Source organism: Myotis lucifugus, unplaced genomic scaffold, assembly GCF_000147115.1.
Source record: "Myotis lucifugus unplaced genomic scaffold, Myoluc2.0 scaffold_60, whole genome shotgun sequence".
NCBI classification, from domain to species: Eukaryota; Metazoa; Chordata; class Mammalia; order Chiroptera; family Vespertilionidae; genus Myotis; species Myotis lucifugus.
In genome coordinates this window covers 2,846,346-2,861,266 of record NW_005871108.1, presented here as the reverse complement: position 1 = coordinate 2,861,266, position 14,921 = coordinate 2,846,346, and the positions used below count along the sequence as shown (strand labels likewise).

Genomic DNA, 14,921 nt, shown 5'->3' with positions numbered 1-14,921 from the left:
AACCGGGCGGGCGGCGCACGCCCCTCCCACGTCCCTCCCGCAGAGGCCGCACGCGCGTACGCCGTGGGGGGGAGCGCCAAGCGCCTCACCCCTGCCCCGCACCCGGAGCCCAGACGCCCCACCCCCCGTCCCCCCGCCCCGGCAGCTGTCAGCGGCGCGCGCGGCTCGGCCGAACCCAGCGCGCGCTGTCAACAGTCATTAGCGCGCGGGCCGCTCCCCTCCCCTGCCCGCCCCTCCTCTACCCCCTCCCCGTCCGGGTGGGGCCCGCACCTGGGGCCCCTGCTCGTTAGCGCTCCCGGGCCGCCCGCCACCGCCCCGTAGGGACCCGCCCGTGGGGCCTGCTAGACTCAGGGCCGCCCCGTTCCGCCCAGAGCCCCTCCCCGCAGCGACCCCTTACCTTGTCCTTGGCCGGCGCCCAAGGGAGACGGGGGCCCCAGAGTCCTGGAGCGCGCCCCTCCAGAGAAGTGGTGGCCCCGGTCCTTTACGGGTGTCTCGCCCAGGGCAGGCGCTATGTATGTATTATTTGGGTTCCCACGGCCGTCCTGCGAGGTGGTGAAAGCCATTGTGCATATTGTGTCACCTCCACACAGGAGAAAAGGGAGGCCCCGGCAGGCCAGCCCCTTGCTCCAGGGACAGGGCTGAATTGTCCTCAGGCCTGTGACTTCAGCCCTTGAGCAACTCGTCCCTCCTGACACCCCCGGACCAGAATCCTCAGGGTCAGCCCTGATCTTGTCCTGCCTGAGAGTGCCATTAGCTGCTCCTTCCCTCCATCCCTAAAACCGGGGTCCTTGCCCCTCTCCTGCCAAGAGGGGGATACTTTTGCCCACCACGCCCCTCTGTTCCTATCCCTTCCTCCCTTCCCCCTTTCCAGACATCCCAGAGTTAACAAAACCAAAAAAGGAAAAAGAAATATTCAGAGCTGCTTGACGGATATGGCATCCCTCAAAGGTAGTGCTGTCATTTGGGGGCTGATCCCAGAACACCTTTCTCCGTGGCCCTGGGTGTGCATCTGGGTCCCGGCATGATTTGAACGAGGATGGAGATTCAGTGAAGCAGAAAGGAGCGTTGGAATATTCGAGGCCTGTTCCAGATGGCAGGTGCAACTCGGTGGCGGCTCCGCACTAACAGTTGGAGATTGTGCACAAGGGTGGAGAAGAGGCAGGTGCTGCGTTGAGTCCTCAGTGCCTTGTTGGTGTATTTGGGTGGGGGCTGTCCTCATCCCTCTGTACAGACCTACAGAGCGCAATGCAACATGGGCCCTAAAATTCTGGTGTGAATCTTTATTTTGGAGGGTTTTTTGGTTCCTGGTTCACAGTAGGGTAGTATTCATAACCCAGAGACATGCAATACTGTCTTTGTCCCACTTAAGCAATACCCTCTTCTCAATCATCTGATTGCCCTTTACAATGATGACTGGCTTCTCTAGGGGGTTCTGAGGAGAGAATTCTGGAGATTTGGGTGAGGATCTTCATTCTGAATTTCTACTCTTGTTCTCTCCATTTTGTTTGGTTTTTAAATTTCTTTCCACCTCTTTCCTTTCCATCTGAGAACCCTTTGCAGGAGGCTGACTCCTCCCCTCAGGTCTCCTTTCAGTCCTGCCAGGAGTTAGACTGGGACTTTGTAGGAAACTCCTCTCTCCACACCCCCCCCCCCCCAAACTGCTACCCAAACTTCCAAACGCTGGTCCTGCCTGATTTTATTAAAGTGTGATTTGAGGGGCAGGAGGAGAAGTTAGGAGGAGCATGAGGCTCATATTAGAGGTAGCCTCTGCCTGTAATCTCAGCCACCTAGCCGACTGGCCCAGATGGGATGGAGCAGCATCTTCCCATTTGTCTACACAATCAGCTCCCACACAGGGGGTTGCCAGAGGTGTGTTTCCCCTGGGGTGGGTTCTGCTGACGGACCTGCTCCTCTGATGACAGTCTTGTTGGTTTTTATGCCTTGTCAAAAGCTGGATCTGAAATGCTCCGAAAGGGCACATCCTAAGGATTTGGTGGTTTCTTCCTCTAGCCCAGTTGAGAAATGCCCCCGCTATTTAGCCACCTCCTCTCAACCAAGGCTTTTTCATTGCTGGAAGGCATACGCCACTAATATAGTGATGGTGGCCTGAGGCGGTGAGCCCACCTTGATAAGTATGTAACTTATTATCAGCAAGTGGCTTAGAAGTGGCTTAGAAGTTCCAATGGAGATGACAGAACTGCAATCCATTAGCATTTGGACGTCACCTGCCATCAAGGGCAGGGGTCCATTTAATTGGCTTAGTGGGATACAGACCAGGTACAGCCAGATTCAGGAGCTTACCTGAGGGATGACTCCTGACAACAGCTCACGAGGCCACCCTGGCATTGCCTATCTAATGGCCTGGTAAAGCGTTCTGTCTCCCTTATAAGTCTGCAGCCCTGAATGTAGCAGCCTTCCTTGTGCTAAGCATTCAGATCATTTGAGGAAAGTGAGGAAGCCCTAAAAGACCTGTCAAGGGATGACCTGGTTAAGTAGTAACTGACTGTGCCAGGGAGGACTTAAAAATCTGATGCCAGGATGCTGGGCACGCCTGCCCTTTCTATTCATAATCCACATTAAGTTTCTGGGCAGGTATTTTGAATTTATACTAATGTTACCCAGTAAGATTCTTTTGTTCACACCATTAGGAAAATTGGCCTTCATTGAAGAAGAAAATATTAATATGTTAGGCCTAGAAGCACAGAGCATGTCTGTATTTAATGAGTCAATGCCAGTTTCCTTAGTAGTTACCTTCCTATCTCAATTATGGAGACATTACATTCATCAGTTCTCAAAATTGGCTGTGCATCAGAATTATTTGATGCCTTTTAAAACCCCCAGATTTGGTAGGTATTGGGTGGGGCCTGAGAATTTGCATTTCTAACAAGTTCCCAGATGATGCTGATGATGGTGACTCTGGGAGCACACTTTGAGGACCACTGTCCTAAACATTTGGTGATTTCTTCAGTGACTTGCAACCTGGCTTTTAGTTTAGAACCCAAATGGGCTGGGTTTAAAAAAGATGGTGTTGTCCAAGAAAGGTAGTAGCTCCATGGATTTTTTTATTTATTTTTATTATTTTTAATATATTTTTATTGATTTCGGAGATGAAGGGAGAGAGATAGATAGATAGAAACATCAATGATGAGAGAGAATCATCGATCAGCTGCCTCCTGCACACCCCACACTGGGGATCAAGCCCACAACCTTGGCATGTGCCCTGACTGGGAATAGAACCATGACCTCCTGGTTCTTAGGTCAATGCTCAACCACTGAGCCACACTGGAGGGGCTCAATGAATTTTTTAAAATGATTGCCATGCCTGGGTTTTGTTGGCCTGGGTCTGGCCAGCTGTTTGGAGATGGCTGTTTCCAAAGGCTGGCGTGTGTTACCATGGTAATATTCTTCCCCATGCAGGAAGGCCTTGGGGTCGGTTTTTCGCAACTGCCCATGTGTTTTTCTCATGGCTTTTCCCATAGGGTGCTGCATCCGGGGTTCCATGCCGTCACTCCTGGTTGGTGTTCCCAGGAAGCTGGGTACAGTAAGGAGGCTCCAGGCCCTCTCTTTATCCAGCCTTGTAAATGAAGTGAGCTTCCTTTGTCAATGCAGGACCCAGCGTGCTGAGGGCAATGGATTAGATGAAGCTCACTTGGGTGCAAAGCAGAAGTGGTTGGCAGGGGCATCCCAAGGCTGTGGGGAAGGTGCTTTCCGCTCCCTTGATTAGCAGCTCTTGCCCTGTAGAGCTGTGTCTGGATTCTCAGCTCGGGAAGGCATGCCTCCCCTTCAGCATTTAGCATGAAGGTTATTACCTCTCTGGATGCAGGGCATGGCGGAGATGTCTGTGGCACGTGACTGCCGTGGGATTTCTTTGTTCTCCTGCCAGGGTTCTCCTTGAAGGCCACACAGATATCCTGGTGTTCTTCCCTTAGGGTGTAGCACACATGGTGTCCAGGTGGCCACAGCTCGGCAAAGGACAGTTCAAGGTGTGGCTCTGCATATCTTGTGTGGGTAGAATTCTGGTTGCTACAGGCCCTCTCCTTTCCTGTGTACCTCTCAACAGGTGAGATAGACCAGTCACAGGGCCCAGGTTTGAACATCGGGGGACATCACAGTCAATTTTCAAACAGGGGACTTTTAAAAATGCTCCCCTGAAGTGTTTCTCTGAGATAACTTTCTGGTCTCATTGGACCAGGTGCAATGCTTTGGGTTACTCTGCCTAAGAATGCAAGTGGAAGCTAGGACAGACATGGGACAGGCACTGGACAGTGTTTCACTACTTAACCCGGGTTGATTAACAACACCGTGACTTTAGGAAAGCTTATTGCAAGTTTGTGTGGCAGCCTTAGCATGTTACTTAGGACTTACATAAGACTCTCTCTTTTTGTGGTAGATATTACCTTGGGGTCCTGTTCTATAGCCTGAATGGACCAGAGGGCCCAGAGATAAGGGCAGATTCCTAACCATAATGTGTTCAAACTCAGTGGGTCTAAGGGGAAGAGATGGATGTTTACAATCCTATGTGTGACGAATGCCTGATGTATACATTCTTACATAATCCTTGGAACATCCAACTAGGACTTTTTAGGCCCATTTCACAGGTGGGGAAACTGAGTTTCAAGAGATCGAGAAGTGACCTGCCCAAGATCACAACCTGATCAGGGAGCACTTTCCAACTCATCTGTGTAAAATACTGTCTTCCACCGGATTTCCTTCTTCATTCCTTCCCACCAAAATACATCTCCCTTTTCCAGAGTATCTGTGGCCTGAAACAATATTATGAGCAGGGAGGGCTATTCACTTTTAAGCAGCTAAATCCATCATTATGCCTCTGGATTCAGATTACCAAAATGTTGTGGAACTACCCACTATACTTTTTAAATATACATTCTAAAAATTAAGTTTTAACAGACATACAGAAAAGTACACAGATTATAAGTGTTCAGATTAATGACTTTTTATAAACTAAACATACCTAGATAACCACCACCAGATCAAAAAAATGGAAACCCAGTTATATTTTAATTCTTAAGATTCTTTTGTTTGTTTTTGCCAATATGAACCTCTGGTTAGAAGTATCTTATAACTGACCTGTCATAACATTTGTGCCACCCAACTCTGTCACAGCAATATTTGAAAATCCCCAGAATGCTGGGTAGTAACAAGTCAGCTAATGAATGAGTCAGTCACTGATAAGCCGTGTCTACAAATGGTCCAGAACTGCAGAGGGGACTTCAGGAAAGAGAGAACAGTAACTCCTGAGAGGACTTAGGAGCGGAAGAGTCGTGGAATTTTACAGCTCATCTCATAAGTGGAGCTCAGGGAGGTTGAAGAGATTGCCCCCAACCTCACAACAAGGAAGCAGGACCAGCAAGCAGCTACACACACGCACACATCCGCGAGTACACACGCACACACGCACGCACGCATGCACACCCCAGATGCATGCTGCTCTCTGACAAGTCCCCATTGAAATGGATCCTGACCAGGAAGGAAGCCATTGGCAATACTGTCTGCACAGGACCAGTGATGTCACCACCCATGGTCACCACTCACAAACACTACCCACCAGCTCTAGGGTTTGGTGCCCTACACCCCAAATGCCCAGGTGCCCTCCCTCCCCCATTTTGCTCTCAAGTGGGTCACTGGCAAAGAGACAACGCTGTTCACCCACCATGGCCTGTTGGGAAAGTTGCTGGATAAAACTAAACCCTGTCTGTGGCCAGAATATGTCGTGAGCGAGGATCCCATTCAGCACAGCCTCTAGTCTCCCCAGACTGCGAAGACCGAGGGACTAAGCCAGCTGTGCCACTTCCCAGCCACCATACCACAGGCGGGTCTAACAGCCTCCCAGGCTTGTGATGTGCAGCCCAAGCTAGGAGAGGCTTGGCAAATGGCATAGCACTGCTTCATGACCATGTTTATCCAGCAGCTCCTATGGGCTGGGTTGGTGCTAAGTGCTGCACACGGATCTCATTTTCCCCCTTGTAGCTCATGGGAGAGGTGCTTCTGTTCTCCCCATTTTCCAGATAAAGGATCGTAGGCTCAGAGAAGCTAAATAACTGCTCAGGGTCACACAACCACGTAAATGATGGGGCCTTATTCCGAGCAGGGAAGAGCTGGTCTAAACTACGTGGCCTGGCTGCTGCTGGTAACCAGTCAGCCAGTCTGCTGTGTGCCAAGCATTGTTCTAGGCGCCGGGGAGACAGCCGTGAGCCAGTGGGTGCAGCCTACACCCTCACAGAGCTGACGGTTCTTGAGCAGGATCCTCTGGGGAAGAATTATCTTGGAAATTTGTGTTTCAGGAACTTTCAGAGAAAGGCTTTCCCCCCAAATTGTGCCCCAGCTTCCTCTTTATCTTTGAAGCTCCCCCCCCCCCCCAGCCCTCCAAGCTTTTCCCGCGGGGAGATGACGGCTGAGAGCCAGGTGTACCTGAGCTTGTGTGTAGCCTTTGCCCTATGAATAAGGAACTCACTGAGCAGTCCGCTCCCTTAAAGCACCTGCCCATCCTCACGTCCCCCGGCCTCACACCCTGCAGTCTCCCCGTTCCACCCCAGCCCTGCTGGTGGGAGAGGACAGGTGTGGGCCCAGAGGCTCTTCAGCTGAGGGACCCACCTCCATCCTGGCACACCTTGTCGGGCCAGCCGACAGCACTCAGGCCAGACTGACAAGAAAGTGGGGGGCTGGGGGGTACGGCCACCCTGCTCACACAGCCCTGCCACCTCACGTGGCCTCGTGTCTGTTATCCCCGACACCGCACACAAAGAGCCCGGTGCTGCTGCTGGCACTCAGCTGCTGGAGTGGGGAGGGCGAGCCCTGGTGAAAAGCTTTTCTGAAAGGCCAGGGTGGAGGCAGGAGTCACCCAGGTGATCCAGGCTGGTCCCCTGGGACCCCAGCCCAGGACCGCAGTGAAAGGTTACTGCTAATTGGCGAGCTCCTGATGTGGCTGCATCTATTTAGCACCCCCCTCCCCAGAGACTCCCAGGATGGTCTTGGCACAGCGTGTGATGCGAGAGCTCCCCGCCTGAGTCTGGCACAATCTGCCTGAAATTGTGAACATGGAGCCTCTTGGTTTTTTAATTTGTATGTTTGTTGTTGTCATCCCCTGCCCATTGTTTCTGGTAGGTTTGGTAGCAGCAGCCACCCTGACTCTGGTAGCCCCTCCCTGGGCCCTCCCCGTGGGCTCTTTCCACCCCTAGCCATCCCCCTCCATCTATCACCGGAGACCTTGCTGGGGTCAGAGAGCAGCGCTGTCCTGCCCCCGGCGCACTGCCCATCCTGAGGGCCCAGCTCTCACCCTGCCATCATCCCTGACACTAACACAGCTTGTCCACCCTGTCGCAGGGGGCAGATGGCCTGTCGGAGCCGGAGGGCATCTCTCTGAAGCGGGTCGCTGTGGTGGAAGATTTCTTTGACATCATCTACTCGATGCATGTGGAGAGCTCAGCGGAGCCAGGCAAAGCCCCCAAGCACGCTGGGCAGAAGAAAACCTACCGAGCGGTGAGATTTCTGCCCCTTGCCTCTGCTGGCAGCCCCAGGCCTTGGCAGGAGGCCATGGGCTCCGCACATGTTGGGGGGGGGGCGGGGCGGGGAACTGAGGCGTGATGAAAGGCCTTTGGGGACCCAGGGGGGCACAGGGCAAGGGCATGGCAGTCAGAGATGGCTCACAGGGCAGGGGGCGGGTTCTGTGGTCTGAGCACAAAGGAGAAGCAGGTTGAAGGGAGTGAGAGGGAGGGGAGGAGAGGGAGGGGGGCAGGAGGGAAGCCTTTCTCTCCCCATTTCTGCTTCACTCACCCCCCCCCCACCCCCACCCCCCCAGCCCTTCACAGCCTACTCTGCCACTCTGAGGGGCAGGGTTTGGTGTGGCTAGATAATAATAATCATAAGGGCAGATGCTTTCATGGCATTTACTGTGTACCAGGCCTGTCCTGAATGCTTTCTGTGTGTGAGTTTTTTTGATCCCCTGCCGCCCTGTGAAGTCGGTACTGGGAGTTCCCCAGAAAAAGTCTGAGGATCTGGTCCCCAGCCTCAAGGAAATCCGTTTGATTTGGGGTGGGGAGTTCTGAGAGAAAAACAAAAAAAACCGCACAGAGATGCCTCTAAAACTAGGAGGGAACAAGAGCCTAGGTACCTGGGTATTTAGCAAAGGTATCTCCAGATACTGTGCTAAGCCAGGGGCTTCATGAGAAAGGTGGATGGAAGCCAGCATTCTAAGCTGTGGGTAGGCAGAAGGGAGGAGAGACAGCTAGATTGCTAGGGGTGGGGAACGTCACATGGGGAGGTGGGAGGGATGGCGGCCTGAGCACTAGCACGAGGGGCCTGCCTGTGTTCTGGTTCCATCTCCCTCTTGACCCCCATCGCCATAGCTTATACACAGCTTCGAACCGTTTGTCCAGTGCCCACCACTGAACCAGGAAAGCCAAGCACTTCACGTTCATTTAAGCCTGACAGCAGCCCTGTGATGGGCTGTGGTCCCATTTCACAGTTAAGGAAACTGAGACCCAGAGAGTTCAGCTACTTGTCTAAGGCCACACCGCACCTGAGTGGTAGTCAGCCAGTGTCCTCATGCCCCCCTCTGTGTTGGCTTCCTCATTGGCTTCCTGGAGACCTGCCCCTCTGGGACCAGGCTTCCCCACCGAGGCAGATACGACACCCCTCCTACCCCAAGTTCTTTGTCTAGATAGCCGTGGACTGCAGGGGAGGTGGCCTGTGTAAGTCTGTACTTTCTCCATCTGGCCTGATTTTTTAAAAACCCAACCATCTGCCCTGGCTGGATGGCTCAGCTGGCTGGAGTGCTGGTTGCGAGTTCAGGGGAGCGTACAGGAGGCAACTGATCTATATTTTTCTCACGTCATTGTTTCTCTCTCTCTCTCTCTCTCTCTCTCTCTCTCTCTTTCTCTCTCTCCCTCTTTCTCCCCTCCCTCCCTGTCTCCCTTCCTCTCTCTCTAAAATCAGTAAAAACATATCCTCCAGTGAGGATTTTTTTAAAAATCCAGCCCTAGCCAGTTGTTCAGTGGTTAGAGTATCTGCTTGTGGACTGAAGGGTCTCGGGTTCAATTCCCGATGAAAGGCACATACCTCAGTTGCAGGTTCAATCCCTGGCCCCTATTGGGGCGTGAGGGAAAGGCAATAAATCGCTGTGTCTCTAACACATCAATGTCTCTCTCTCTCTTCCTCTCTCTCCCTCCCTCCCTCCCTCCCTTCCCTCCCCTGTCCCTTCCACTCTCTGAAAATCAATGGAAAAAATATCCTCACTTCTCAGGTGAGGATTAAAAAAAGAAAAGAAAATCCAACAATCTGCTGTGTCCTTGTCCTCAGAAGATGGCCTTTGCCCGAAGTGAGTCTTAAGGACGGACCCTTGTGCCAAGGACCTTAGAGAGATGAGGGTTCGGGCTGAGGGAAGCAGGAGATTATTATACCATCTGGCCCACCTCTCCTGCTTCTCAGCACATGTGGGAAAGTTGTGGGAAGGGAGCTGTGAGGGTATTTCCACCAGAGGGTCCTGGGCAGAGGGAGGGCCACCCAGGCTGGGGCCAGTGTGGTATCGATGAGACCCAGCACATTTGCTCAGCGTTAAATTTGCCCGTGCCGGGCAGGTAGCATATGCCAGGCCCCGTGCTCAGCACTTCCCAGGCACCAGCTCTTGGTGCTGTTACCCCATTTTGCAGACAAGAAAAATGAAGGTCAGAGAGATGTGGAATCTGCCTGAGGTTGCCCAGTTGACATGCAGAGCAAAGTAGCTGGCCCCAGAGCCTGCACTCTGAGCACTACACAGCCTGCCTTTCTTCAAACCCCTGTGGTCAGCTTGTAAGGCCAGTGACTTGCTGCTGTCCAGGCAGATGGGCAGGAGCCAGCCAGACCATGTGATTTCCCTGGTTCCCTTGGTGTCCAGCACCACGCCTCACCTGCAGGCACCCCCTGGCTGTTTATGAAGGCCAGGGGCTGTGGGCTCCATGCTCTGGAGAGGGCAGAGCCAGGCTGGTATTGGCAGCATTTGTGTCCCTGGGCCAAGCGGCCGTCCAGGCTTTGCTCTGCATTTCCTGGCTTCTCGGCCATATGCCCGCCGCGTGCCCCACTTCCCGCTGCCCAGCCTGGAGCTGGCACATGACTGGCAGTGAGCCAGCTGGGCTGTGCACAGAGCTGGAATTTCAGCAGCGGGGCCAACGCTGAGTGGAACAGGCCAGGGCCCTCCTGCAGTGGGTGTGAGGCCAAGGAGGCTGCCGCACCCCCCTCCTCCCTGTGTGTCTCCTCTCCCTTCCCCCTCTCCCCCATCTGTCACCCTTCTCCATGCCACCCTTTCCCTTCTGGGGGTGGGGGTGGTGCCTGGATGTTTTTGTCCCCCTCTTTTCATCTGCCATTTCTTTCATCCAAGCCTAACTCTTCAGGCTCACTAGTGGACCTGCCCCGCCCGACCCGGACCTGGGGACAGGGAGCTCCCAGGAAACTGTGCTGATGGCTGCAGAGGGGACAGCCTGGCACCACAGGGTTGGTGTCAGGCTCTTGGCTGAGGTGTTTGGGGACCTGTCTCTCTGTGTTTTGCCAAACCTGAATCCTGGGACTGCCTTATCTCCAGGGCAGCTGGGACTTTCGGATCCTTACAGGCCTGGGGTGCCTGCGGGAGGCAGGGGGCTGGAAAGGAGATGGGTCAACTTGCTCAGGGCATTGAAAGAGGCGCATTCTTCAGAGGGAAAAAGAACTTTCTGGCACCTACCACTGTTCAGCAGTGGATCAGGATCAGGTAATGAGCTTTCTGAAGCTGGAGGTATATGAGCTAATGCAGGGGGATTCCCACCTTGGGTAGGAAGCCTGGGCCTTACTTTTTGCCTCTGATGCAGTGTGACTTGAGGGCCAGAGGATCCCAGGAGGTCTTGCCAATGCCGGGGCCTGGGGAGGTTTCCATGCGGTTCTACAAAGTTCCCTGGACCCACATTGAGGACTGGTCCTTTCTCAAGGGGGCTTTTCTGGGGCCTGCACCCATCTGGGTCAGAGTGAGCCCGTTCGCTTCCTCCCTCGCCCCCAGGGTGCTGGTAGGCAAGATCAGGTTCCAGAATCCGGATCTGGATGCCCAGACGACTTTGGAGTTGGGGCCAGATGTGGTCAGTAGCTACTCCAGGTCCACCACGTGCTAATCCACCCACGGGGCAGAAGGAGGATCTTGTAAAGTGGTGCAAATCCCCCCAATTGGCCTCATCTGTCTTAGTCTCCGGCCTCCGAGTTGGGGAGCGAAATGGAGCCTTACAAGTCAGCGACTCTGTAAATAGCTTCTGCTCTTCCTGCCAGCAAAATCTCCCTTGGTTTTTATCACTAGGAAGAAGGTAAGAGGCACATTCACATGTAAGTGCCAGGGTCCAGGCAGCAGGCCCCCAAGGCAGCTGAGGGAAGCTAAGTGGAGACAGGGGTCCTGGAGCTTCCCCTCCTTAAACACAGCAGCTCTATCTTTATCTGTTTCATGTTTTGGACTTCAGCATAAGAGTCTATTTCTGAAAACCACCATCCTACTGACTAGAGCATCCGCTGGGATTGTCCTTCTCATTTTAACTCAACCTGTGATCCTGTGGCCTTGGACGTCTGTGCATCAAACAGAAATGGAGGTTCCATTTCTCGTGTGCACAAGCCAGGAGGGTGCACCAAAAGATGCCCGCAAAAGGTCGCAGGCCCCACTGGGGGAAGCATCCTCCACGCGGGTCCCTACAGCAGTGCAGAGCTGGGCTGACTCCCCAGGGAGCTCTTAGCAAGGCCACAGACATTCTAGCCATGCAAGACAGGGCTTCCTCCCTGGTCTTCAGACAGCTCGAAGGACCTCTCCCCTATCTGCCTCCGGCCAACCCCTTCTTCCCGCTGTGGAACACAGGGTCAAAGGGGGGTGCACCAGCACGCCCCCTGCATGTGGCGCTCCAGCCAGCCTTTGCATACTGCTGGGTCTGCAAGGCCAGGAGAGCTGGGGCCACCGTTCTGGCCTGTGTCAGAGCCCTCTCTGGGGACCATTCCTGTACTCTCAGCGGGCCAATGGACAGCCCTCAGCAGAACAACCAGGCAGGAAGGCCCTCTCTGAGCCGTATAAAAATGGTTTCAGTGGCAGCGAGCTCCATGTGGAGAAGTAGGGCTGTCCCTATGGTCTGAACCTCCCTTCGTTTTCCCAGCAGACTGCAACCCTCCTCCCCAAGTCCTCTGCTCAGCCGTTCTGAGGTCTGGCCAGGAATACCATGCCTCGGGGCACCTACAAGGTCATCTGGTTGGCCCAAGTTAGCCATAGCCCTCTGCTTTACTCCTACAGCCACTGGCCCTTCCGCAGGCCCATCCCTCCCAACCCTGCAGCCCGAGAGGGATGTTCTTCCCCTAAGACTTCCAGGCAGCTTTGGGCTGGGATGAAGATGTTCATGTGGGTGGCAGGGAAGCTCCCATCTCTCAGCCCTGACATCTAAGAAGGCCTGGTGCATGGCTGACCACCACCTTCCCACCCACCAGCTCCAATCAGAGATCAGGGTTTTGCCCTTGTCCCTGACCTCCAAAGAAAGGCAATCAAGACAGGGAATTTGGAAGGGAGATAACTCATCAAGAAGCCTGCCTGCTCCGCAGAGCATCAAATCAGCTGAGAAATAACAATTGTGTCACCAAAATTAACTCTGCTTTTGCAGCCAGCTGCCAGGCAGGAGTGGTCCCTGGTGCTCCACAGGCTGGCTGAGCTGGGAGCACAACGGAGCTGGTCCTCCTAGGGCCTGGCTGCAGCTTGGGGTGCCCTGGACCTCCTACATCCCCACCTCCCACCTCATCCATCCACTCCGCCCTACACTACCCAGCCCCCTGGCCACCACAGAGATGGAGGGGCTTTGTGCATCCCGAAGGAGCAGCCGGGCCAACTTTCCCAGCTGGGTTGCAGCGAGGACTGTGGAATGCTGGGGCGATGCTGCCCCTTAGTGGAGAAGAGTGGGAGGGCCTGGGCTCTGGGAAATGGGTAAAAACCAGCAACTGGGCGGCTATGGGCCTCAGCCAGGGAACCTGGGCCTCAGAGGTCCTTCTGGACCCCTCAGGCAGCCAAACCAGGGCCGGTGGGTTTCCCAAAACCCAGAGCAAGAGGAGAGGGGTGGGCCAAGGAGCCCACCTTCCCCACGCCCCACCCAGCTTCCCTCCTGTGTCCTCTCCCATGCCCCCCCTTCTCTTCTCCCTAGCTAGGGGAGGCCCCCTGGAGGCCGGTATGGGGTGGTGTGACCTGAAACATGGGCTTCAGCCTGGCACTGCCTCTCGAGAGCTGTGTGACCTTGGGACAATAGGTTCACCTCTCTGGGCCTCGTGACCTAACTTGGAACATGGGGGTCCTAAGAGTCTGTCCTGTTTGAAAAATCTGGTCCCTTGGCATCAGCCTTTCACAGCTCTCCCTAGAAAGGTTCTTGATCTGTGAGTTTTCGCAGAACCTTGGCCCAGAGCCTGTAGATTTATAAAAGGGTCTCAGTTTATCCATCTCCGGGAGGGGAAATTGTTTCATCCTACCCTAGAGCGATGCTCATAAGCTCATTTCTCAGTAATGGTAATAAAATGTTCTGAGAGGAATATTACTAGAATATAGGTTAAAGACTAGGTAATGTTTAAATGCTTTGCTTTTTTAATTTTATTCAAATTTTTAAAACAAATTTTCTGCAAAAGTACTGACTCATTTCCATGACTGAGAATCAAGGACATCTGCCCCTTGCTCCTCAGATCCCTGCCCTTCCTGGCAAGGGCCAAGGGCCTGCCACCAAGTGCAAGCACAGCCCTGTTGACGGGGTGACTGAGCGGCTCCCCACGGATCCATATAACAAGCGAACCTCCTCTCCCCCCAGATTGCGGAGACGTACGCCTTCCTTCCACGGGAGGCTGTGACCCGGTTCCTGATGAGCTGCACAGAGTGTCAGAAGAGGATGCACTTTAATTCCAACGGCCTGGAGCCCAAAGGTAGGGGAGGAGGTGGGCGGGCCGGAGGCTGGCAGGTGCTGGGGCTGTGCAGGGAGAGGCTCTCCCACCAGCAGGGCCAGCACAGACAGAAAAGTGCACGTCCAGCCGTTGTCACAATTCCCAGAGGCTGGTGTGAGTCCATGGGGCTGCCCAGAGAGCCTTGTTTTTTATTTGTTTGTTTGTTTTGTTACTCTTCACCCGAGGATATTTTCCCATTGATTTTTAGAGAGCGTGGAAGGGAGTGGGGAGAGACAGAGAGAAAGAAACATTGATGTGAGAGAGACACATCAGTTGGTTGCCTCCAGGATAGAGCCTGCAACTGAGGTACATGTCCTTGACCGGAATCGAACCCAGGACCCTTCAGTCCGTGGGCTGATGCTCTATCCACTGAGCCAAACTGGGCAGGGCTGTTGGTTTTTTTTAAGGCAAGTTTCACTGAAAAACAAATAGTACATCCTGACTGCACTTCCGGGCACAGGCCACAATTCTTCTCCCACGAGGCTCTGGATGGAAATGCCCCCTCGCCTGCCCCATTCCCTAAGCTCTGTAATTCTTCCACCCAGGTCTCTCCCTCAACAGTGTCCCCTGGGTTTGGTCTTGCTGACCCAACTGTAAGCTCTCAGAGGACAGGAGCACAGCCCTATCCTGTAGCCACCCAACTGCCAGCAGTAGGTCTACTCTAAGTGTTTGTCTCTCCTTGTGTACAAATCGGAAATCTAGGGGGATTGGTTAGAATTTAAAATGCCCAGAGCCCTTGTGACCAGCCCTGTTGGTCCCTTGGACCGACATCCATGATGTCCAGCTCTGCCGACACAGTGAGAGGCAGCAGAGACCCCCACTAATGGCGTCCCCCACACGCCGAACCCCAACATCCCGGAGGCCTCCAGGAAGTCCCAGGGCCATCTGTTCACGGGCGGCTTAGGCACAGTGAGATGGGCCAGTGCATGTGGCGGATGTGGTATAACTTGCCCTGAGAAATGGTGCCCACGTGGGCGATT

At 54.0% G+C, this 14,921-nt stretch overlaps 1 protein-coding gene across 1 annotated transcript in view; it reads left to right on the top strand.

The window, feature by feature from the left end:
- Positions 1-6,405: 6,405 nt before the first annotated feature.
- NOL4L (nucleolar protein 4 like) overlaps positions 6,406-14,921 on the top strand; it is a 76,730-nt gene continuing 68,214 nt past the window's right edge. Inside the window, exons 1-3 of the mRNA XM_023754491.1 lie at positions 6,406-6,441; positions 7,342-7,497; positions 13,812-13,923. Coding sequence (XP_023610259.1) covers positions 6,406-6,441; positions 7,342-7,497; positions 13,812-13,923 — 304 coding nt within the window. The remainder of the gene's footprint in view (positions 6,442-7,341; positions 7,498-13,811; positions 13,924-14,921) is intronic.